Here is a 24,058-nt window from a genome sequence, read left to right on the forward strand (position 1 = left end):
GCGTAATGCACCTTAAATGGCTTGGGGCTCAGTTTACTGCCCCTACAGCTGCAGAATGAAGCACTAGACTCTGTGCAGCTCAGGGGCTGTACAGGAAGCCCTGCAGGCAGCCTGGCAGCAGCCTAGGAAGGCAGGTTCCACCCAAGAAAAGCAGCGAGCCTGATTTCAACCCCTCCCTCCCCCCCAGGCATGCCCGCCTGCCTGAGCTGTGCTGAGCGGTGCTTCCCTGCATGGCTGCGGTGCCCTCTAGGACCGCATCAGCCAGGTGCCTGTGGGTGGGTGCTGCCTGGTGCGGGCGACACCTCTGCTGCAGATGCACCAGCCGCCAGAGCCTAGGGACTGCTCTACCTGCCAGCAGCTTGCCTTCCCCTCCACAGGGGTTTTAAGGGACCTAAATTCAAGCAGTGGGTTTAAAAACCCACTGCTTCAATTTAGGGCCCCTGATTCATCTACACACACCCTTAAAAATCTCCAACCTATTATGTCAGTTTAACCTCCTGAAGGATAAGATGTTCCTAATAAATTTCTCATTCTTTACAGACAGGCAACACCAACACATTTCACATATCCAATTTTTTCAGGAGAACTTGCAGCTGTTATAGTAACAAACAGTTAAAAATAAATTAAGATGCTAATGCAGTGAGCCTTCTTTCCTTTTCTCCTCTCCTCTTCTCTTCAGAATCTGTACGTCTGTCTTATATTCATTTAAATCACAGAAATGGGACTCTGTAAATATTCTTACTGATAATCTGATAGTTTCTTTTAAAAAAAGGCTTAATGGTGGTTATCTAATCTGATAGAGAAATATCCTTTTTTGTTAATAAGTCATTAATAAAGACTATTATCTGATAAATCAATCTAATTTCTTCTTTCTTCATGATATAGAAAGGCAAGGGAAAATATCTTAGCAATTGACTTTAAATTTCATGGCTACTTTAGTACTGAAGCAATCAAATGTGAAATATCAATACATCTACACAGCATGAGTGACTATCCTGTTAGGCTGATGAATAGTAGAAGTAGAAACTTTATAAAATGTAATCAGGGATGTAGGAAAGAAAAACTGCTAGCTGAACACAAATTACTCACTAGGCTACAAAGTGATTAAAAATCTATGAGCAAGATGATATCTTACCGTGTGTCCAAATCTAATGAAACAAATCAAAATAATCTAATCAATTGAGTCTGAGTGCAAGATGTCTCAATCTCCAGCAATCAGAGGCCATTCACCACTAGCAAGAAAACTTTGCTAATTCTGCCTAATCTTGCACTATCTTTTATGACCTGAGTATCCCCAATTTAAGTATATTATTTCTCCAGACTGCTAGAAAATCTTTGGTGCAGGGTTCCTGATTTTTTTCTGATTCTATGAATAACATCACTAACACTATAAATGGGAAACGTGAATAGGAGTTTCAAAGGAACTTGCTTCACCTGGATTTGTGATATCAGTGCCTGCGACTCAAAGATAATCTTAATTTTATAGTTTCATAGTTGGTAGGGTCAGATGGGACCTGAGCAGATCATCAAGTCCGACCCCTGCCATGGGCAGGAAAGAATGCTGGGGTCAAACGACCCCGGTTAGGTGATTAACGAGCCTCTTTTTTAATACCCCCAGGGTAGGAGTGAGCAGCACTTCCCTTGGAAGTTGGTTCCAGATCCTAGCCACCCTGACTGTAAAGTAGCGCCTCCTGATATCTAGCCTGAATCTACTCTCAGTCAGCTTACAGCTGTTATTCCTCGTTACTCCCAGTAGTGCTCATGGGAGCAGGGACTCTTCCAATGCCTGCTGGTCCCCCTTGGCCAGTTTGTAGAAGGCCACCAGATCCACCCTCAGCCTTCTCTTGTGGAGGCTGAACAGCTTCAGGTCCTGTAGCCTCCGCTCGGAAGGCCTGTCCTGCTGCCCCCTGATCATGCAGGTGGACCTCCTCTGAACCCTCTCCATGCTGTCCACATCCCTCCTGAAGTGCGGTGCCCAGAACTGGATGCAGTACTCCAACTGCAGCCTGACCAGTGTCACATAGAGGGGGCGGATCACCTCCTTGGACCTGCTTGTGGTGCATCTGTGGATGTATGACAAGGTATGGTTAACCTTCTTGACCACATCCCCACACTAGTGGCCCATGTTCATCTTGGGATCAATAATGACTCCAAGATCCTTTTCTGCCTCTGTGCTGACTAGAAGGGAGTCCCCCAGCCTGTAGGTATGCTGCTGGTTCTTCCTCCCCAGGTGCAGCACCTTGCACTCGTCAGTATTTAACCCCATCCTGTTCTCATCTGCCCACCCCTGTAACCTGTCTAGATCTTTGCAGGTTTTCAAGCATGGAACTGATCATGGCAACTTTTAAACTAATTCCATTATTTTTTCTTTTGGAATCTTATAGTTCACAGACTTTAGGCAAAGCCAGAAGGAACTACCCAACAGTATACCAAACTCTGTAACACTGGTTTGTGTATATGAAGAATTAGGGTCTCGGGGATTTAAAACAAAGAGTTGTTCTTTTTAAACACATGGAACAACCTTATGAAGATAGTCCATAGTGTTATCAGCTGAAACTATAAAAAATAATACACCACTTCATCAGTTTGGGTGTGGTCACATGTGCGTACACACACCAATATGTACACACATGACTGTCCAATACAAAGTTTGCAGTAAACCATGATAGAGATTTACAGCAAAATCTCTGTAACTAAATACCTGATAATATAATACATTAACTATGGTATAAACAGCAACTGAAAAAAAAAATTCAACAAAAAATTATGTAATCCATTGTATATTTCATGTGGAACTCTTAATGAGCTAGAAAAACTGGTAGCAATAAATTTAGGTAAACTAGTTATACTACTAAAAGAATGCGGGGCAAACATTCTTTGTCCTGTATACTGAAATGTCATGGGATAATCATGCCCAGTCACATAAACATGGAAGTGGCATGAGTAAATTTACTACTAATATGATTAAGAATATTCTTATTCATAAGCATTGCTTAGGCTGGTTCCTCTGTGTTCTCAGTACTCAATCTGGAATACATCAAGGTTCTGGACAAAAACTGGCCCCACTTTATTAGCGTGTGGACAGATGAACAAATTATTCAGAGGATGCAACTTATCACAGGTCAGCTATCCATGCTAACTGTTTTATGTGTTCTCTCTCCCATAGTAAATGGAAGCAAAACAATTGTAACTTAACAGTTGTTTCAGGGAGAGGTAAGATGCTTCAATTTAGCTGCTACTTACCATGGGATGCAGCAGACATATCAAACAATTGCCATAAACAGCTGTAAGCCTCATCCTGAATATAATTTGTTCATCTATATGTACTCTTACAGAAGGTACATGATATACAAACTTACTGTTCCAAAATCAACAGATCTATTCCATTAATATTCAAATGCCCCAGAATTTTACCACAGACACCAGAAGTTAATATTTATTATTAGCAAAAACTGTTCTTATTAATATTAGTTATCAAAAGTTCCTGTGATACATTTAATCCACATATATGGGTCCTTCTAACAGGGGACCCTAACCCTGTTACTCAGCTAAGAGGGAAAGAGAAAGAGAGAAGCAGGGACCAGAGCAGTTGGTGTGAAAGGGAAGGACCTGCATCTGGCAGTCGTGATCATACCCCTTCAAGAGAGTGGAGCAACAGGAACAGAGGTTGCCCTTTAATTAAGAGATTTAAAACCCCTGAACACGCATGAGATGAGCTGCGGGAAGGGGCTGTTGGACATATAAACCCCCCTGCCTGAAGCTGGAAGTGGGGGTGTGGGAGGAAGACAGATAGTGAAAAGATGCTGCTGAGGAAAGGCAGAGACCCAGCACTTTTTGTGTTACAGGCACCAGGAACCTCCATGGCCCAGACACAGAGAGCTTGTTAGGAGTCACATGCCAGGGCAGCTCCCCCGACTCTTGTGGAACACTGTTTAATCAGAGTGAGAAGTCTTCTGTTAAAGTAACATTTCTTTTTGTGTCCTTTGCTCCATTTTCCCCAGATAGGGAAGAAGTTCTAATTGAAGCAGCAGCTTTTTTATCTTAAACTTACCCAAGTGGCTGTAGGGGCAGTTCAGAAGCCACAGTGGGGTGCTGGCAGAGCGTACCAAGTCTTTGTATGCTACTGGGGTGGGGTGTAAGACAGAGACAGTCAGGGGCCAAGAGGGCGAGGGGCCATTGCCCATGAGGGGAAAAACACAGGGTCAGGAACCCTGAATCATAAGCTGGGCTCTGGTGCTATGGAGCTAGGTTGGGGGACCCCAGTTAAAAAAAGGTGGGGGGGAACCTGGGAAGGCTGAGATCCCAGTAAGTGCTTGGGGACTGGCGTAGGCAAGGCACCTCCCAAGAATGATAACTGATAACATCTGCAAGGCATAGGCATGTTTGTGGAGGTGGCTAGAAGTCATGATTATTGCCCTGAAGGCTTGGCTGGAGCTGCCTTTAAAAGGTGGGGCATACCTCAGAGAGTTTAGGACAGAGAAGCCCAGAGGATAGCACACCAAGCGAAGTCACTTAGAAAGGGGCTACCCCAATCTCTTCCAACACTCTCCCTAATTAAAAACCCTTAAAAACGAAGTCATGGCAGGAGGGAGACAGGAGGCAAAGTAAAAAGCAAGGGTTGTGGGTCCAACCACTACGGAGGTCCAGCCACTAGCAGGCCTTTGACAATAGGTGGATTGTTTGAGACTGCTACAGTCTTCCATAACTTCACATACTGGTGTTGGTAAATACTCAGCTTTCTACTATTTTAGGCCTTAATTCACACACGTGATATAAATGAGTTTATGACTAATTAGATCTCAACATGGACTTATGTGCACTGAAGTAAATCAATTTCTAAGGAGAAGGAGGTATTGGTAAGGTGCTATGTTAAAGTTCATTAAAAATATGGACATAAAGAATGTACCTGAAGATAGACCCCAAACTTTATATTTCGTCTCCTAAATAAAAGGCCAGTTTCAATATGCAAGAATAATATTTGGGTTCCTGTCTGTTTCTTTTATTCATGTTATGGTGGAATCTTTTGTCAAGTGGTTGGAGGAGGGGACAGCTACTATGTTTAATTCCCAATACTTTCACACCCTTCAGTTGTGTCTTCTTGAGCAATCATTGAATTGAAAAAGTCCTAAGCATAGTTATAGCTTATTAGGAAATAATGCTGGAAAGCTAATCTCAATTTCTGGAATGAATGTATATAAATAAAAATACTAAACAAGGCTTTCTCATACTGGAATCCTTGTTTCCACAGACAGTGGCAAACCACCACCTAGTATTATATGCATGAGCAGTTGAACTAATTATTTGATATTTTACTAGTTTTCCAGTTACTTACCCTTTGCTTGCATTAAATTGCTCTGATGTGAACTGTCAGCATATGTACAATTACTCCAGCAAGACTTTAATGAGCTGATAAACCTTTGACATCTGCTTGAGTATTTTTTTTTACTGTTTTGACTTTTCTCCCCCAAATTGTTACAAACAGCCTCTTATATATGATTTTAAAATGATAACTGAACTATCAAGATGTCATTTTGAATCAACAGAGTGGGATTTTTAGCTAAATGGCACCTGTAAGTTGCACAAAGAATATGTAATGAATCTATGGAAGAAAATGCATGTAGAATTTGTCAACACTATTGATTTTTCTGTCAGATAGTCTACATGGGCTGGACAGAAGAACGGGAACAAGACTCCCTTCAGGACCGAATGTACACACCAAAGTTTCTAGCTCTGAGAGGTTCTTCTCTATATAAATTTATAGCACCACCAGTAAGTATTCTTCTCATATTCACACAAATAAGTGTTTTTAATTAAGCATATTCTATGCAATTCATACAAGGATTATTTTGATATGCAGTAGTGAAAAGAGATGAGGAATAACCAGTAAAAGAAGCATAAAATTGTTGATCAGAAGTATCAACAATTGTTGATCTTGTACAGCAATTGTACTTTTCTCTCCAGTTACCTGGAAAGCTTAGGAAAGTGAGAAAGGAAATGCACAGGTTTTTGCCTACTAGGTTTGGAAGAGAAAACAAGCCTGAAGCAAACTGGCTGGATTTGTTCATCCTTTCAAATTACAATTGTTGTACACTTGGGAAATACCAGAGTTGGTGCATGCTGTGGAAATGTAGTTTTCAGAACAACATCTCACTCTTCAGATTTCATTATAACCTGAAGGATATTTTTTATATGTGGAAGCACCAAAAAGGAGGATGTGTGGAAAATGATTAAGTAGACTGAGCAATAGCTGAATTTTAATTTAGCTAGCAGAACGTGTTACTGACATTAAGTGGCAAGTTGCTCAAGTCCAAACTCAACAACATCCTTAATTATGTTTCAGGAGTGAGATTCAGGTGGCAATGTAGGCATACCCAAAAATCTCTTTACACAGCCTAGTTTAGGTACCAGTAACAGGCTTGCCAAGGCAGCACAGAACACACGGCTAATTTTTCCTGCATCTCAAGCAGGTTTTGAAAGCCATATTGATATCCCTTCTGCTGTAGGTTAGATTTATACGGGTGTCTGAACTGGGAGCTGCACATCTATAATTGGAGGTAAACTTGCTCTAAATTATTTATCTGGCAAGCATTTCACCACATGCCACCATCCCTTTAAAATAAAATATTTTTTGCGTATTTGCATGAATATGCATTAAAGTTAAGTCTGTGCAGTGTTGCTAATTTCCATGATTTCTTCACCAGTAATAGGATTTTGGCTCCAACTAAGATGATGCAAAAGGCTCAAGCCTGCACCTGCCTGGTGAACCCTCAGCCCCAAATGTCTGCCTTCCATCCTGAGAAAAAACAATCAGAGATTGGAGGCACCAAAGTTCTTCCTCTTCTCTTAGAGGCTGAAATGAGCTTTAGTCTGGGAAAGAGATAAAAAAGAAATGAACATCTCTACTTCCAAAAAAAAAAGGATCTTTCACACTAGGGATTGGATGGATGTGGAGGGAGGGAAGGATTGAAAGGATATGGAGGAAGAGAAGATACATAATTAATTTATGATCTGAGTTATCAGCAGATGTCAGACAGGGGAGTCAGAACTGTTATGGGGGCAAAGATTAGAGCAGAAAATTAATTGTTGGGGTGGAAGCAGGAAAACAATTATATTTTTAGGCTTGCAATAATCTGTAAATTACACACCATCAGGCATTGAGGGGCCATCTTGCAGCAGGGACGAACAACACTATTTGGTGTATAAATTTGGTAGAGGTGGCAATGCAGGAGTTGTCACATTCACACATTGAGGTGGGCAGGCACAGTTCAGTAATCAAAAAACAGACTAAATGTCACAATCTTAAAAAAAAAGAAAAAGAAAAAGAAAAACTGAAACAACATTGACAACCCGCTACATAAAGGCAGTTCTACACATGATTTGGTGCTTTGACAAATCAGGATCTCAGGAAGAAGATTCAATTGTTTTAATAAGGTTAAGCACAGATTAATATGAAAAAGTATGGAAGACACTGCCCCTTGCAAAATACAACAATCGTGTTAATTTTAAAATGTTCCTTTTTCAGGGACAAATTTTAATCTTAATTGTATAGAATAGCTCTTGACTTCAATACTTCATTGTTCTTCATCCAGTGATTCACAGTGGGCCTGTCTACACATGCATTTACTCTGACCTAAATTTACTCTGGTGTGAACTACTCTGGATTAAGCATTTTGGGGCAGGCGTCTATATATGCAGGGATTAGGGAGAAGATTTGCTGCTCTTTGCAACAAGTTTCCTGCAGCCCTGCAATGGGCCCCTGCCACCACTGGGGGGAGCTCCAGGATCCCCCTGGGTGGTAGCCCAAGAGCAGGCAGGGGGCACCGGATCAGGAGACAATGTCCCCCTGCCCTACCAGCAGGGAACTCCTGGCCCTGGCTCCATGATAAAGGCTCAGGGAACTTGGAAAGAGATGCAAGGGAGGGGCTGTTCCCAGGCCCCTGCCCTGATCCACCTGATGCACCCCTGTCCTGATCTAGCGTGCACAAGCTTACTTCGCAGTAAACTATGCTAATGCAAAGTTATAGATGCGCCCAGTGCCATTCTGTCCTTTTTATACCAGATTAAAGCATAAAAGGTCTAAGAACCAGAGATAAATCCACAGGGGAAATTCTTTGGCACAGTCACTGCAAATGGCTGTCAGAAGCCTCACTTCTGAGGATGCCTTCCAAAGCACATAATGTGCATGGTACAAGTGAGAGAGAGGGAGAGAAACTGGAAGCTGAGTCACACAATGCTATCACAATAAAGATTGCAAGCCTCTAGGAAACTGGTATAATTTGAGAGAAGCCACCAAAACCTCAAGCCTTCTTTCTAAGTCTTGCAAGTTCTGTGTAGCACAAAATCTCACCCACTGTGAGAACAGGCATCAAATTCTGGCCATTGACTCTGAGGCAGTGCAAATATGGAAAAGTTAAAATGTAAAATGGGAGAAAAATTAAATGAGTGGAAAAAACAAGTAAAAGCTGACCTCATGAGGTGCATTCCAGCCATATTTCCCAATGATTCCTCTGTCCTGAAGCAGTGGTTTTTAAATTCCTAAAGTCATGGAAGCCTTTCATACCACTTCTTCTGCCCTGCCCCTGGCTCCTCAGGGCTATAGGAACTCACATTGATCCAGCCATCCAGATGGCAGTAGTGTCACACAGCCTCCTGGTCCACTCTGCCATTATCCCCAATTTCTTCTCAGAATAATGACCCATCACAATCTCTGATGACCTATCACAAAACCCCAGGACTCCACAGAACACCATTTGAAAACCATTGCCCCAAAAAGAATGACTGTAAAAATACCTCTAAAAACACTGTATCCACCGTCTTTTTGTCCACACAGTATGTTTAGTACATGCACTTTTTATTTTTTTGGGGGGGGACGGGGTTTACACTGTAAACTCCTTGAATTGTTAGTTTCTTTATAGAGATGTGCTGCTAGTATTCTTACAAGGAGTGCCTAAAAAAACATGTCTTTGGCATGTGATGGTGCGCTATATGAGGTGTACACATACTTGCACAGTGTGTGCTATCTGCTCATTTTTTTTAATTTAGACAAGAACAGAATTCAAGAAAGCAGACATGGCCTTAATTTAGTTTCTTTGTGTTTTGTCGTCTTCTTTGTGTAAGTACTTTTCTTGCTTCTTTTAAAAAAAAATATCCTGCACCTTAAAATCACATTAAACAATAAGATCTTATTTCCCAACCTAGTTTTAATTATAAAGGGTCAGACTGGACTTCTAGGCATTGTAGTGAGTGACTGTAAAAAATATTTTTTTTTTACATGCCATGCCTCTGGATGAGCTCCCCCATGCTGCACCTCTGGACAAACCTCCAGGCTCCAGTTGTCCCAGAACCCAGCCCAGCTGGGTTCCCATTCACCATGAATGGAGCCCCATCTGGGCCTGGCTGTGGAATAATCCCCACAGTGCAGGAGGGAGTGGGGTAGAGGCAGGGGTGAATGATTTGCCCCTGCCCCACTCCCTCCTGCACTGTGGGTGTCTTGATTCCCAGCCCCACTCCCTCCCTTACAACTGTGTGTGGGGGGGGGCAGATCGAGGCCCCTGCAGTGAGGGAGGGAGCAAGGCAGGAGCAGGGGCATGAGTGGGGCCCCAGCTGGGCTGCGTGGTGAGACAAGTGGAGGCTCAAGGATTAGGTGCCCCACTGCCTCCCTCACCATGGAGGACTCAGTCTGCCCCTCTCAGCCCTTTCTCCTCTCTCCACCCCTTCCTTCACAGACTTACCTGCTGGGGCCGGGGGGTGTGCATGCATGCTCAGCCCCTCCAAATATTTTTTTCTCCCTCTGCCTGTGCAGTGCCTGCCCTTGCCTCTGCCCCACTTCCTCCCTCACTATGGGGACCTCAATTTGCCCCCTCTCTTAAAAACAAGAAAGACTATAAAGGGATACACGAACTGAAACTTTGAGACCATAGGGGTACACTTGTTAAAAAAGGTTGAAAATCCCTGCTCTACCCTATACTCTGATATGGAAGAAGTGGGGGCTCCTCCTTCTGCCTCCATCTGGTCATATCACAAAATGTTTATATTTCCTGTAAGTCCTTGTTTCTGTATAGGGCTACTGTGTGAGAGATATGATTTATTGGTAAATGGTATATAATTTCTCTCTTCCCAGAAATGTAATTTTTGTAAGAGGAAAGAATACATATATATATGAGGATGATGGCCAACAATTATAACTCTATCAAAAAGCAAAAAAAAAAAAAAAAAATTACTTTTTGAGCTGTTTATTGTTGAATTTTATTTTATTCAGATAATGGTCTTAAGCAATCTTTGTCAGCGTTTCTCTTTAAAAATGTATATGCTAAAAAATATACTTAACGTTATTAGGTCAATTGCCATGCATCTCCATTAAGATTGCCAACTGTCCATAAATTTACAGATGTTCCATGAAAAAGAACACCCTAAAAATACCTGTCCATAAACGTCTCTAAAAACATTTAACCTTCTGTGAAAACATGGAGCTGCCACAGTTTTAAGCTCCAGGACAAGACAAAAGGTGGAGCGGGGCTGAAAATCAAAGGGAGCATAACAGTGCCACATTCTGTCTGAGTGGGAGCGCAGTACTATGCAGGCACTGAGCTTTTGTCGCAACATTGCTGCTCACTGCCCCTTGGTCTTCATGCCTGTCTCTTCCCTTCAATAGCTGCTCATATTAAAGGTCCAGAGTGGGAGGCAATATGGCTGGGATGGAGCTTTGGGCTTGGAAAAGGAGAGGCAGTGGGTGGGAGTCTGTGCCAGGACAGGGGAGGAGCAGGGCTGGCAGGGGTAAGGCTCAGGGGTGAGTAGGAGATCTCTGCAGTGGGGCAGCAGGGTGTAAAACCTCTGCTACAGTCACACAAGGCTGCTAACTCAATATTTGTTTTTAACAACAGTAAAAGCACATGTCGGTAAAAACATTTTTCTTTCAGCAAAAAAAGTACAGAGCGTGAATAAAAAAATTATAAGATCTTGGTTTGTAATCCTCAACTCATGCTCAAATTAACTGTAAAGTTGCAATGTTATTCATTAGCAGTTTTGATATATGGAGAAAGGAATTGCCAAACAGAAAGTAAAATGATACCAACAAATACTCAGAAAGAAGTTTTAATAATGTTTAATGTGTTTATAAATCACAGTGACAAAAGCCATACATAATAGCGTAAAAATGTGGGAAAGGAAAAGGACACCAAGTAAACATTTTATTAAAGGTTTCTTTTTACAGATTTCCTGTACTGCCATACCTCTTCCCACAAAAGCTCCCTAGTAATCTCAAGTACCTCTCACACAACTATGGTTTCAGGAAATTAGGGGAGAAATTCTTCCCATATTATATTTTCTCATATGTATTTTTCAGGTGACTTGTGTTCTTGAGTCTTGGAGATCGAATACATTTTTTCTTTCCTTTTTTGTGGCCTTGTGTATCAGGAGTACTGATGCTGTAATCACCTTCTTTGGAATCTGTTCCACATCCAGCTCTTTTAACTGTTAAGAACTTTTTCTGCACACATAGTTTTGTTTTTTCAGTCCTTTATTCAGTCCTTGTTCTTCCATCTGATAGGACTCTGAATAATTCCATTCTTCTTTTTCATACATTTTCCTTGGAGGTTATATATCGATAGCTATATATCCTGCTTTTCTTTTCTCTAGGCTGAGTACTAAGTTGTTTCTTCCTGCATTTCTCTTACTTGTTTACCACTTACCCCTTCTTTTGAATCATACTGTTTTGGGGCAATATGATTCATTTAAATTTCATATGAATAAAAGGAAGTTTTAAGTCCTTGGAATGAGCTTTTTGGAGGTACAGAAGTTCTATTCATAGTTCAGTATTTGAAGCAGAGTAAAATAATATGATCAGAGGGCAGGAGAACAGGTTTTATGAGGAGAGGTTGAAAGGCACAGGACTCTTCAGACTGGAAAAGTGCAGACTCAGGGGGGACCTGGTGGCTGCCTATAAATATATAAGGGTTGTGCATCAGGATCTGGGGGAACACCTGCTCACCAGAGCACCTCATGGGATGACAAGGTCCAACAATCACAAACTCCTTCAAGACTGTTTCAGGCTGGGCATAAGGAAACATTTCTTTACTGTCTGAGCCCCCAGGACCTGGAACAGACTGCCACCAGAAGTGATGAAAGCACCTATTCTGGACTCTTTTAGGAGTCAATTGGATGCCTATCTTGCTGGGATCCTGTGACCACAGCTGACTTCCTCCCCCTGGGGCAGGAGGCTGGACTCGATGATCTTCTGAGGTCCCTTCCAGCCCTAATGTCTATGAAATCTGTGAAGTCTATGAAATCTATGAATTCAGAGAGATGTAGTTAACCATGTTAGTTTGAAGTCAAGTAGAAGGCAGGGTAGATTTGTACCTTAAAAACGAAACAAAGTATGTGTGTGTACTGTAGCAAAAGTTTTTGTCAGCTGAAGCTTATTTCATCAGATGCCATGAAAGGATGTGCAGCAAGAGGTGTCTAAGAAGAAGAAAGAATTAGAATACAAAAGACAAGAAAAGGGGCTAAGGTGTGTGAGCAAATAAGCAGTAAACCCAAAAGAACAAAAGGAGTCACAAAAGCTAAGCCAGGAAATGGGATAAAAATCCATAACTCCTGTTTATCAGCTAATACACTGAGATGAATGCTCCATGAGATGCAGGTTACTCCATTGTAACAGGTGGTTCCCCTTAAACAAAGGCCACTGTCTGCAGGTCACTTATGGAGGTATAATCTCTCTTTGAGCTCTAAGGCAATGTGCCTTCTCAATAATGCCTCCATGCAACAAAATAGTGTTCTCATTTCTGTTTAAGTTTTGTGTTTCTCTCAAGGTGCTTCTTTTTACATGCAAGAGCTAAAGAAAAGATCTTGGCAAGAGGGAGAAGTGCTTTATAATGTATCTTAGAAACAAAGATAAATTACGTTACTTATTTTGTTTGCTTGTTTGTTTGTTTTTCCAAGGTTACCACCTGGGATTGGACACGAGCTGAAAAAACCTTTTCAGTTTATGAGATTATGTGCAAAATTTTCAAGGTATGAGCAAAATGACATGTCATTGTGGGGCCAGTGGGCAGACAAGGGAGAAAAACATCTCATCTAGAAAAAAGTATACAGCATAGAAGCAGCTTTTAGAAGGGTTTTAAACTTGCTCTTTTTGCAATCAGTAACAAAACTTTTACTCACATCAATGTGAACAGGATTCCAGCTCTATCTGGAAAATATTCCAAAGGTGCACCAAGATTTAATTTGATTGGTTTACAGTCCACAGGGAAATTATTTTATTTCCCCATAACACAGGATATATTTTGCATAACAAAGCATTGTGTAACTATACTATACCAGTGAATATGTCTAACAAAACATTTATGATATAAATCACTGAGCAACAAAAAGAAAAGACAATTCTCCCTTTGGATTCATGGATTCAGTTCTCATTGACTATGAAATAGATTGCACATACATATTCAAAGTATTGAGTAGAACCATTAAAATATGTAAATAATGCTCTGCAAAACATACAATTTTACTATAATTTACTGTATTTGCTGTGACTGAGCAAGTAAATACTGTATTTTCTGTGACTGAGCAAGTAAATAGTGTTTAAACAGTTGGATTTATAAATGACAAGTTTTTAAAGGGACTATGATAGCCAAGGTATTGCATACTACTTATTGTCCCCGTTATTTAAAAAATCATGGGAATTGAGCTAAGTATTTAACACACTTTATATATATTTCAATGTAAAAACTGAGAAGGAGTGGGGAGAGACGGAAAAGAAAAAGAACAATAAAGAAAACCTTTCTTTCTAACATTTGAAATGCTTTCCCCTGGTTCCTTTTCTTATTCTCTAATTCATACAAGTTAACCATGTCTCATATGCCTTTCAGCTGTACTGAGCTGAATGTTAGAAAAGGAATTTCCAAAACCAAATTGAAAAAAGGACAATTTTCTTCTACTAACCCAGCTGAAAAAGCTAAAGATCTAGGAGATAGCTAAATTCTTTGCCTTTTTCTTAGAACAGTCTTAAGTTAGATACAGCAACCAAACTCATAGTCATAAAACAGTATTTATGGTCCAGGTTAGGCTAACATTGTGGACCCAAGGTCTGTCATAGTAGCCAACAGAGCATCCTAGGACTCTTCCTCTTACTCAGTTTATTTTTCCCATTTATGTAGCTGAACCCAAAATAGGACAGATGACTGATTGTCAGGGATCCAGGTTTTCTGTTTCCTATGGAAAAATGGAGAAAACTATGGATTTTCCCCTTTACCAGAGGAAAACATGGGGTTCTCATTTTACCAAAGAAACCAATGGATTTTGCAGTTTTGCAAAGAGCTCTCTGCATGCTGGCAGAGTTCCAGCCTGCAGGGAGATGGGAGGAAGTGGGAGGAAGGCGGTCAGGCCAGGGACCATATGCATGTATATATGCACATGGATCCCTGGCAGCCTGGAGAGCAGCTCCCTCCGGTAAGCAGGAGCGGGGATTGAGGCCCTCATAGAGGAGGTGGGAAGGAGTTGGGAGGGCTAGGGCTGCTGCCCAGCTGGGTGGTGCATAGGTCTTGGGACCTGGGGCCATAATGCGTAGCCACAGGGCCCCAGGGAGGAGGAGTGAGTGGGCTTTCGTTTTAATCATGGATTTGGGTTTTTTTATTATAGAATTTGCAATTTTTTTAAATCAGATAATTTGCAGTTTTTTAGCAGGGAAAATCAGGCTCCCTGCTAGTTGTGCCTTAGTTGCTTTGACTGTAAGCTCCAGAGTGTTCATGGAAGACATAGGCTATATACATGCTTTACACTTAAATTGCTTTGACCAGGGTTAGGTTGATCTAAATGCCCAGTTGTGCAGTGAGCCTAAATTGCCCAAAAATGGCACACCTAAGGAGATATGCTAACTTAAATTGGTATCTGGTTAACCCAAACTCACAAATGCCTGCATGGATTCAGTGCCATCTTGGGCCTGGGAAAACCCAGCTGTGCTATTACCACCCCTCTGACCCTGACTAGGCTATTTTTAGCCCCCTTTCTCCCTTATCCCTGGTCCCCCTACAGACCTGCCAAACCAGGGTTACCAAATTTCCAGTTTCAAAAAAGAGGACACCTGTGAGAGTGAGGGGAGGAATGCCAGGGGAGAGGGGGGAGAGAGGGAAGGGGTGTATGGTTGTGGGGGGGAGGGGCAATGATATGCCTATGCCCTACCCCTGCCCCTCACTCCCAAGACTGTCTCCCAGCTCTGCTGCTGCTCCTCACTCCTGACCCACTGTACCCTGCCCCCCAGACCATGCTGGTGCCCTTCACTCCCAACCTGCAGCCCCCCATCCCTGCTGATACCCCTCACTCCTGACCCACAGCCCCCAGTCCTGCTGTCCACACAGCTCTCTCTCTCTCTCTCTCTCTCATCTGCCTGCAGCTGCAGGACCCGTGTGCAAAGCACTTCGTGCATGGCCTCCAATCACTTTTTCCCACTGACCCCAACCCCAAGCAGCTCCTTGCTCCGGCAAGACAGAAGTGCTGGGGGAAAAAGCAGGGCAGAGCAAAATCCCAGACATTTGCTGATCTTTAAAAAAACTGCCTGAACAGAAGTGGGAGGGTCCAAAAAGAGGACATGTCTGGGAAAACCCAGACGTATGGTAACCCTACATCAAACACCACCCCATGATCATCTAGTTTCCCAATCCTGCCAGCCTCCCCTCACACCCTGATCTACTTAAATTGAGCTCCCCATTCAGCTCCTAGTGCAGCTCCCAGGCTACATTTAAGTGGCTTAAAGTAAACTGCATGAACATAAACTGGGTGTGGTAAATGGCTGCACGTACCTATTGAGAGACTTTGCACTGATAATCAGAGTGCAGGACCTCATGCCAGGAATCCTGAATTCTGAAGCTTGTTTTCCTCTGCTGAGGGAGAAAAGTGAGGGTAGTGGGGAAGCATAGTTAATCTACTTTTCCTATTCTCTGGCACCTAAGGGGAGTGAAATGGCTCTCCACACCCATTGTAACAGGTAAAGATCTATTCTATATTACACCAAACAGAACAATGTCCTAAGAGTCACTTGGCTGGAGTGTAGCCTGCCCTAGCCATATCCATTTTGCTTCTTAGCATGTCTTGAACATTATCTTTGTGGAGAGGGAAAGATTATGTGATATCAAATAAGTCATGCTAGGTCTGTATCATCAGAGATTTCCACAAATAAAAAAAATTCTAAGGGCAATTCTAAGTGACCTTCGTGGCTATGGAGCAGTGACCTAATTTAAACCAATGTCACAACCTTATTTACTGCCTAAAACGTATTTTTCTGCCTTCATAATAATACATTTAAGGTTGAAATTTTAGTTGTGTGCACACAATCACTCCTTTATTAATGCTTAATAATTTCTTTATTCAAAGCATGAAATGGTCCTGAGTAGATTCTTCAGTTCAAAAAGTGGTATAAGTAAAATTGCTTTACTGTATGCTTTGATTTGAGTACATCAATTCTCACATTTTTCTAGTTCTTTATAGTGGCACCTGGATTTTAGCTCTGTTTTGCCTAAATATAAATGTAATTTTAAAAACAAGACTGCACTTTCAGCTTCATGTTATGAGTTAGTGCAAGGAATCTCTACTGAAATTTTTCACATTTTCTCTCAGCATCATACACCTTGTTTGATTTTAACAGTTTATGCTTCTTGTCACATTCTTACAAGTCCCATGGTCCTTCATATTACTGAAGGACTTATAGCAAAGCAAAATTATAGTTATTTTGTTATTCTCACCTCCAAGCCTCTCCTTTTTGTAGTACTGTATAAGGTACTTACATTATGAATTTGTTTTCCTAGTGGAATGAATTAGAAGTCAAAAGACCTAAGTGAGCAAGAAGGGTACCAAAGTGATTATGTGAAGGACTGTTAGCTAACAAGTTCAGGAATTGTGCTGAATAAATTGAACAACCTTGGTTCTTTTATCTTCACTGCATTACATTTTCCACTTACCTACCCCACTTTCCCATGAAGAACAACTGACTCTGGGAGATTTCTAATCGAACCATATTTTTCAGGAGCTACCCAGGCAACCCATAATATTCCTGGGGTCATCTATTAAGTTTTTAGAGATACTTGGTGTGTCAAAATGAGACACTTACTGCGCAGTAGCTCATTACTACTGTGGAATAGCATTTCTGGGCACAAACCATGATGCAATGCTACTGCACATGGTAACAAATCACTGTGCAGTAGTAATAAGCTATTGTGCAGTAAGCATTACCAGTCAACCGTGTCAGGATGGTACTGCACAGTAATGCCGGTTACTGTGCAGTCATTTAGTACTTGGTTATGCAAGTATTAAATGACTGCACCGTAACAACTGCACAGTGGGCATCTCATGTAGACGTGCCCACTGTGTGGGTTTCTCCCTGGGGAGAAAAACACTGCCAGCAATATGCAAGAATCTCTACAAATGAGTCTTTACTGAGATTTTTTTTCTTCCTTGAGTGCAACAGACACACACATATCTTACCTCCTTTATAAACTATACGTGGAGATGAAAGAAACAGGCCTCCCAATACATTTAAAATTTGGGTCATTAATGCTTTCATACCAGTTTCCATGAGGATTAGAAACTGGATCCCACTTAGTCATTACAGCTTAGGTAAAGGGAGAACCTAAAGGGATTTCATGATTAAAATGAGGCAATGTATGTACTGTGAGAGAAGAAAGAAATCTCCATAGTCCAATGGTCTATTAAATGGAACAAACAAGGGTTGCATACTTGTCAAGTTCAATTATAATAATTAGTTTCATGTCTGTATAGTCATTTGAAATATATTTACACTGCTGGATTTTTCTGAAATCTATACCTTTCCTCTCAGACTGTCTATCATTTTATGTCAGTCACCTTCTCCGGGCTTTAGTTTCCATGTTGGTAGAAGGGTCATAATACCACCTCACAGCAAAGTTGTGAAGCTTAATTAAATAAAGTGTATAGAGAAAATGTAATAGCCCTAATGAAGATACTGTAGAAACCAAAATTGATGAACAAATGCAAATTGACGAAAAATGTCTTGCATTTGAAAGCTTGTGTAACTTTATCCCAATCACAGAGTTGATCCAATAAAAGATATCACTCTAAGAAATTATTTCCTCTAACAATATTTTTTCCTCTTACATTATTTTTAGCCATGTGTTCTTATAGAATAGTACATTTTAGGTTGAATCTGAATCAGTTTTTGTGAAACTTCAGAATACAAGCCACAAAAACCTTTCATAACATGATTCACTCAGGCACAGACTTAACTTTAAGTATATGCTTTTGCCTATCTCTGTCTCTCACAGACAAAGCAAGTGCTTAGTGCTTTACAGAACAGTGTTGTCTGGTTCTCTGTCTTAAACACTTACCCAAGTATGCGTTGGTTAGGGCTGGAATTTTATCATGTTTTGTAATGTTCTGAGAGAAACACATAAACAATATACTCTAAAATATTTTGGAGTTGCCAGATTGTCTGGGTTTTCTCGCCAAGGCTTTCCAAATGCTAGAAAACACACAAAATTTATCTCAGGGGCATAGTGAGTTTGGTACTTTGGGAATTACAACTGCCAATCCAAGGCCAGTGCTCTTTGTGCGTTGTGTTTCTTTGCAGTTGTTTTTGCGTTTATCCTATTAATCACCCAGATAACCCAGGATGTAGCTTTGCAGGTCCTAAGAAATTTTGTTTATGCCATTACACTAGAGTCTGTAACATAACTACTGACTTGCACACAGATGTCCCCAGTGTAAAAGATAATGAAAAACTTCAAAATTTATAAAAGTCTTGACAATCATGATATCTGTGAGAAAGTTCTAGTCTTATTTATTTCATCTAACCATTAGCCATAGTTCAACAGTCTATATTTTCCAAGGTTAGAGAACTATTTTTAACATTTATTAAGAAAAATAATAATTTCTAAATGCCCATATAAAGCTACCTACGTTAACTTATCTGAATGCTACATACTTAGTAATTCAACATCTCAGTGACCTAGTCTGCTTTACTGTATTTTATTTTATATAGGTTCTTTTTCAGATAGCGCACTAAGTGGAATGACTTACTTGCATCACATGTTGGTCATTCATTCCATCTTTTCCCCAAAAATATGCATGCAATGGAGACATGTTTCAGGAAGATTTTTTTTGTTTGCTTGGTTTTTGGAGGGAATCTTTTTTTTCCCCTTTGAAATACATGTTGCTATGTATGTCAGTGTAGCAAGACAAGTCTTGGGACAACCAAGTCACCCCTACGAGCTGCCTAGATCCCACCTTATTTACCCGCTCTGCCCTCTAAGGGTCCTACCCTATTGTCTCACCTGCCACACCTTCATGTTATAATTGGACAGGGAGGCTATCCCTCACAGCCTCTGGGCCCCTCAGTGTCACCCTTCATGGGCTCTGGGCCCCTCGGCCTTGGGCTTGCCTTTCATCGACTCTGGGTTTGTGCCCTCAGTCTTTTCTGCCTGCCCCATGCTACTGTCTTTCAGCTGTTATCAGCACTCCCCCCCTCCCCCCGCCCTCCCAAATGCTCCAAGCTTCTTAGGGCTCACAATTTGGCTGTGGCTCCCTCAGCCTCAGCCTACTTATGCTGCCTGTCCCACTTTGAAGTGTTTAGGGCCCAAGATGTCCCTAGCACCCTTCTTGGTGGCTTTATCCTCCCCTACAGCCACAACCAGGTCCTCCAGTTCAACTTCAATGAAAAATATAAGTATCTGCTTCGAGGCAAACGGTTCCCCCAACTCTAAATCAGTGTCACACCATTGCAACAAGCTGCAGCACAAGGCCAAAATACTTAACTCTTCTGCCTAGTGGTTCAGGGGCTTCCTTGCAACTCCCCGCAATCTGGAGTCCTTCGTTCTTTGCCAGTCAGGCCCCTAGCTCCTGATGCCTCAGCCATGGTCCTGGTTTTATAAGACCTCTAATCACCTCTCCGTGTCACCTGACCCACTGCTTTTGCGCCAGGCCTTTTAGTCACTGGCCACACTGTGCTGGAGCACCTGGGGGAGGTGACCATTTTATTAAAGGCCCCTCTGCCACTGTCAGTTCTTTCAGGGAGCTTGAACCAGCCAGCTGCTCCCTAGCTCCCTCTGTCTTTCAGTGATGGGGTATGGGCCCCATTACAATATGTCACAAAAGAAAAGGTCAAATATATGCATCTTGCACTTGAAGTTAAGATGGGGAAGTGAGACAGGTATTTCTGCCTCTCCCACAACTGAGCTTTCCCCTTCTCATAGTGTGTTTTGTTGTGTAAGAACAAGGTTGTCACTCGTTATCTTCACTCTGGAGTTGTAGATAGCTTTTTAGGTGTCTTGATCATGGAGAATCTTCAAATAAGACTCTGAAATAAGTAGAGAGATGTGGAACTTGATATGGTGCTCCAAGGAAAGACACTGTGTAGAGAAGGGTTTCTCAACCCCCAGCCCATAGACCCATGTAATCCAGCCCAGAGGGCTCCCCACAGGTCCACAAATTTGTTGGTGGGGGAGTGGGGTAGCCTTAATTGCCACCAGATTTCTAGATCCTCTGTGCTAGATTGGGCTGAGAAGGTGGAAGCCCCAAAACTGCTGTGCAGGGCCAAGCCAAGGTGGCACAGAGATTTGCCCAGCCAAAGCTTGGTCCAACAATGGACCATGAGATCTAGCCCATAAATTATCCCCTTGCCACTCATTCAGCCAAAAGGGGCAAAAAGGTTGAGCTCCACTGGTGGAAAGTAAAGGACAGTTCTGATGTGCTCCTAGTAGACTAGGTTGCTAAAGAGATGTGGTGAAATGTTTTGTACATACTTTCCTAACCTACGAAGGCATTATGCCAACATTGCTGTAGTTTTAAAGGAAAAAGTTTTAAAAGCATAAATAACAGAACTCATTTCATGAAGTTGCACATTATCTGCATACAGATGGCACCTAAATACAGCTCAACTGACCAGTTTATTTAGTAGCTATGTATAAATGTTGAAAGGGACTAGAGAGAGAATTGACCCTTGTAGGACTCTTGAAATGAGGGACCCTAGTGGTAGAGGCATGTTTCCCTACCATTATTCATTGTTTGCATTTCAAGGACATGCTCAAACCATTTTAACATAACTACTGAACCCACCCTACCCTTTTCAGGTAACATGGAAGCATTTCATTGCCAACAGTGCCAAACTGTGGAATGAAATAGGAGAATAAGAATAGATGATTGCTCTCCAGTCATTTACAGGAAGAGAATTCATCTATTTTTGCCACCAGAACAGTTTCAGTTCTGTATCCCATAATTCCAGTTAAATTAGAGCTGCTTTTGCATTAAGAAATACAGGAAACCCTCCCCATTCATGAATCTGCTATTTGCGGAGCCAAATATTCGTGGTGCATCCCACCAACTGGGTGGGTAAGGGCGTGTAAAGAACTTTTACTCCTGCTTGCAGAGAATAATTTCAATTTAGTGGGGCTAACAGAAACCTGGTAGGACCCTAACCATGACTGGGCAGTACACTTTGAGGGCTACAGGTTGTACAGAAAGGACAGAGTAGGGAGGAAAGGGGGTGAGGTTGCTCTCTATGTAAAGGAGCATTATACATCTACCCTAATCATAATGGGATCAGAGGAGGAGAAAGTTGAGGCATTGTGGGTTAGGATACATTGAGGGTGAGGAGAGAGGGATGAGGGGGTCTGCTACAGACCACTACACCAAGAGGAAAGGCTGGACTTGGAACTCTTGAGACAGCTGTCAGAGGTTGTACAGTCTAGGGATGTGGTTATCATGGGGGATCTAAACTATCCTGATATCTGCTGGGAGGAGCAGTCAGCCAAATCCAACCGCTCACGTAGATTCTTAACCTGTGTGACCTTCACCTAACATAGAAGGCGTATGGTTCCACTAGGGGGAATGCCTTACTCGACTTGGTGTTGGCTACAGGGCAGGACCTGTTACAGGAGCTGCAGATTCGTGGTCACCTTGGGGACAATCAGTTGAATTCACCATACAGCGTAAGGTAGGGTAGAAGTGCTTGACTTTAGGAAGGCTAACTTCAGTATGGTTAGGAGTCTAGTCAATGAGCACTGCAGGATAAGAGTATTGATGAGATGTGAGTCCAGGGAGGGTGGTCATTTTTAAAGGAAGTGATCCTTCAGGGGCGGAGGGAAACTATCTCAGTATGAGGAAAAAGGGGGAAAGGAGCCAAAACACTTCCTTGGCTAAACAGGAAAATCCAGGGAAGCTTAAGGGCAAAAAAGAAGGCATATAGGCAGTGGAAGCAAGGGGAAGCTACCAAGGAGGAATATACCTACTTGTCCCATACTTGCAGGGAGGCAGTTAGAAAAGCCAAACTATAGAGCTGAGACTGGCAACACAGATTAAAGACGACAAAAAGTCTCTTTTAAGTATGTAGGGAGTAAAAGGAAGATGCAGGACAGCATAGGACCCCTACTAAACAAGAAGGAGCAATTGGTGACAGACAGGGGAGACAAGGCTGAGCTATTCAGTGAGTTTTTTTCCTCAGTGTTGCTGAACAGGGCTCAAGATATGTTTCCTAATGGGTTCTTAGATGGGTATCAGAGGGACACCAGCCCACCAACTATTGATGCTAACTTGGTGCAGAGTCACTTTGATGGACAGGATGTGTTTAAGTCAGCAGGCCCAGATGAGCTGCATCTGAGAGTAAAGAAGGAATTGGCCAGTGTCATAGCAAAACCACCAGCATGGCTGTTTGAGCACTCAGGGCGCTTGGGTTGGGTCCTGGAGGACTGGAAAAGGGCCAATGTGGTCCCTATTTTCAAGAAGGGGAGGAAGGAGGATCCAAGTAATTATAGGCCAGTCATTCTCACTGCCATCCTTGTAAAGGTCTCTGAAAAGATTATGAAGGATCATATTTGTGTGAGTCCAGCAGGAAAAATAATACAGCAGGGAAACCAGCATGGATTCATAGCAGGGAGATCATGCCTGACCAAATTGGTTTTGTTTTATGACAGGGTCACAAAATGCTTAGACCTAGGAATAGAGGTGGAGGTCATTTTCTTGGATTTTAACAAAACCTTCAATATGGTATCTCATCCTGTTCTCATAAATTAAGAGGCTGTGACATACATGTTTACATGGTCCTGTGGGTGGCAAATTGGCTTAGCAGTCACACCCAAAGTATGGTAGTAGATGGGTCAGTATCGACGTGAAATGATGTGGGTAGTGGGGTCCCACAGGGGTTCAGTCCTTGGACCTGTACTCTTCAATATCTTCATCAGTGACTTGGATGTGGGTGTGAAGTGCACTCTGTCCAAGTTTGCAGATGATACTAAATTGTGAGGTGAAGTACACGCTCTGGGGGGTAGGGAATGATTGCAGGCAGACCTGGACAGGTTAGAAAAGTGGGCAGTACACAATAGGATGCAGTACACCAAGGACAAATGCAGAGTGCTGCACCTAGGATGCAAAAAATATCCAGCACACCTACTGGCTGGGAAGTGACCCTCTCAGCAGCACAGAAACAGAAAGGGATTTCAGAGTCCTAGTGGACTCCAAGATGAACATGAGTCATCAGTGTGATAAATCAGCAAAGCTAACCGCACTTTATCATGCATCAACAGCTGCATGACAAATAGATCCAAGGAGGTGATCGTTCCTCTCTATACGGCATTGGTCAGACTGCAGTTGGAGCACAGTGTCCAATTTTGGGCGCCATACTTCAAGAAGGATGTTGATAGACTTGAGAGGGTCCAGAGGAGGGCCACTCATATAGTTAGGGGTTTACAGGACAAGCCCTATGAGGACCGACTGAGGGACCTGGACCTCTTCAGCCTCCACAAGAGAAGAATGTGGTGATCTTGTGGCCGTCTACAAATTCATTAGGGGGCTGCAGCAAGGGATTGGAGATACCCTATTCACCAGGGTGCCTCTTGGGGTAACAAGGAACACTGGTCACAAACTGACAGAGAGCAGATTTAGGCTAGATATCAGGAAAAACTTCTTCACAGTAAGGGTGGCCGGAATTTGGAATGGGCTTCCAAGGGAGGTGGTGCTCTCCCCTAACTTGAGGGTCTTTGAGAGAAGGCTGGATAGGCACCTGGCTGGGGTCATCTAACCCCAGCACTCTTTCCTGCCCGGGTAGGGGGTT

General features: G+C 42.3%; 1 protein-coding gene across 2 annotated transcripts in view; it reads left to right on the top strand.

The window, feature by feature from the left end:
- The window catches only part of SNTG1 (syntrophin gamma 1), a 464,795-nt gene that overhangs the window by 347,078 nt on the left and 93,659 nt on the right, over positions 1-24,058 (top strand). For both annotated transcript variants that reach the window (XM_019527106.1, XM_019527115.1), the window contains exons 13-14: positions 5,653-5,769; positions 12,937-13,008. In XM_019527106.1, the coding sequence (XP_019382651.1) occupies positions 5,653-5,769; positions 12,937-13,008 (189 nt within the window). The remainder of the gene's footprint in view (positions 1-5,652; positions 5,770-12,936; positions 13,009-24,058) is intronic.

This window comes from Gavialis gangeticus, unplaced genomic scaffold (genome assembly GCF_001723915.1).
Source record: "Gavialis gangeticus isolate Ggan-Ray unplaced genomic scaffold, GavGan_comp1, whole genome shotgun sequence".
NCBI classification, from domain to species: domain Eukaryota; kingdom Metazoa; phylum Chordata; order Crocodylia; family Gavialidae; genus Gavialis; species Gavialis gangeticus.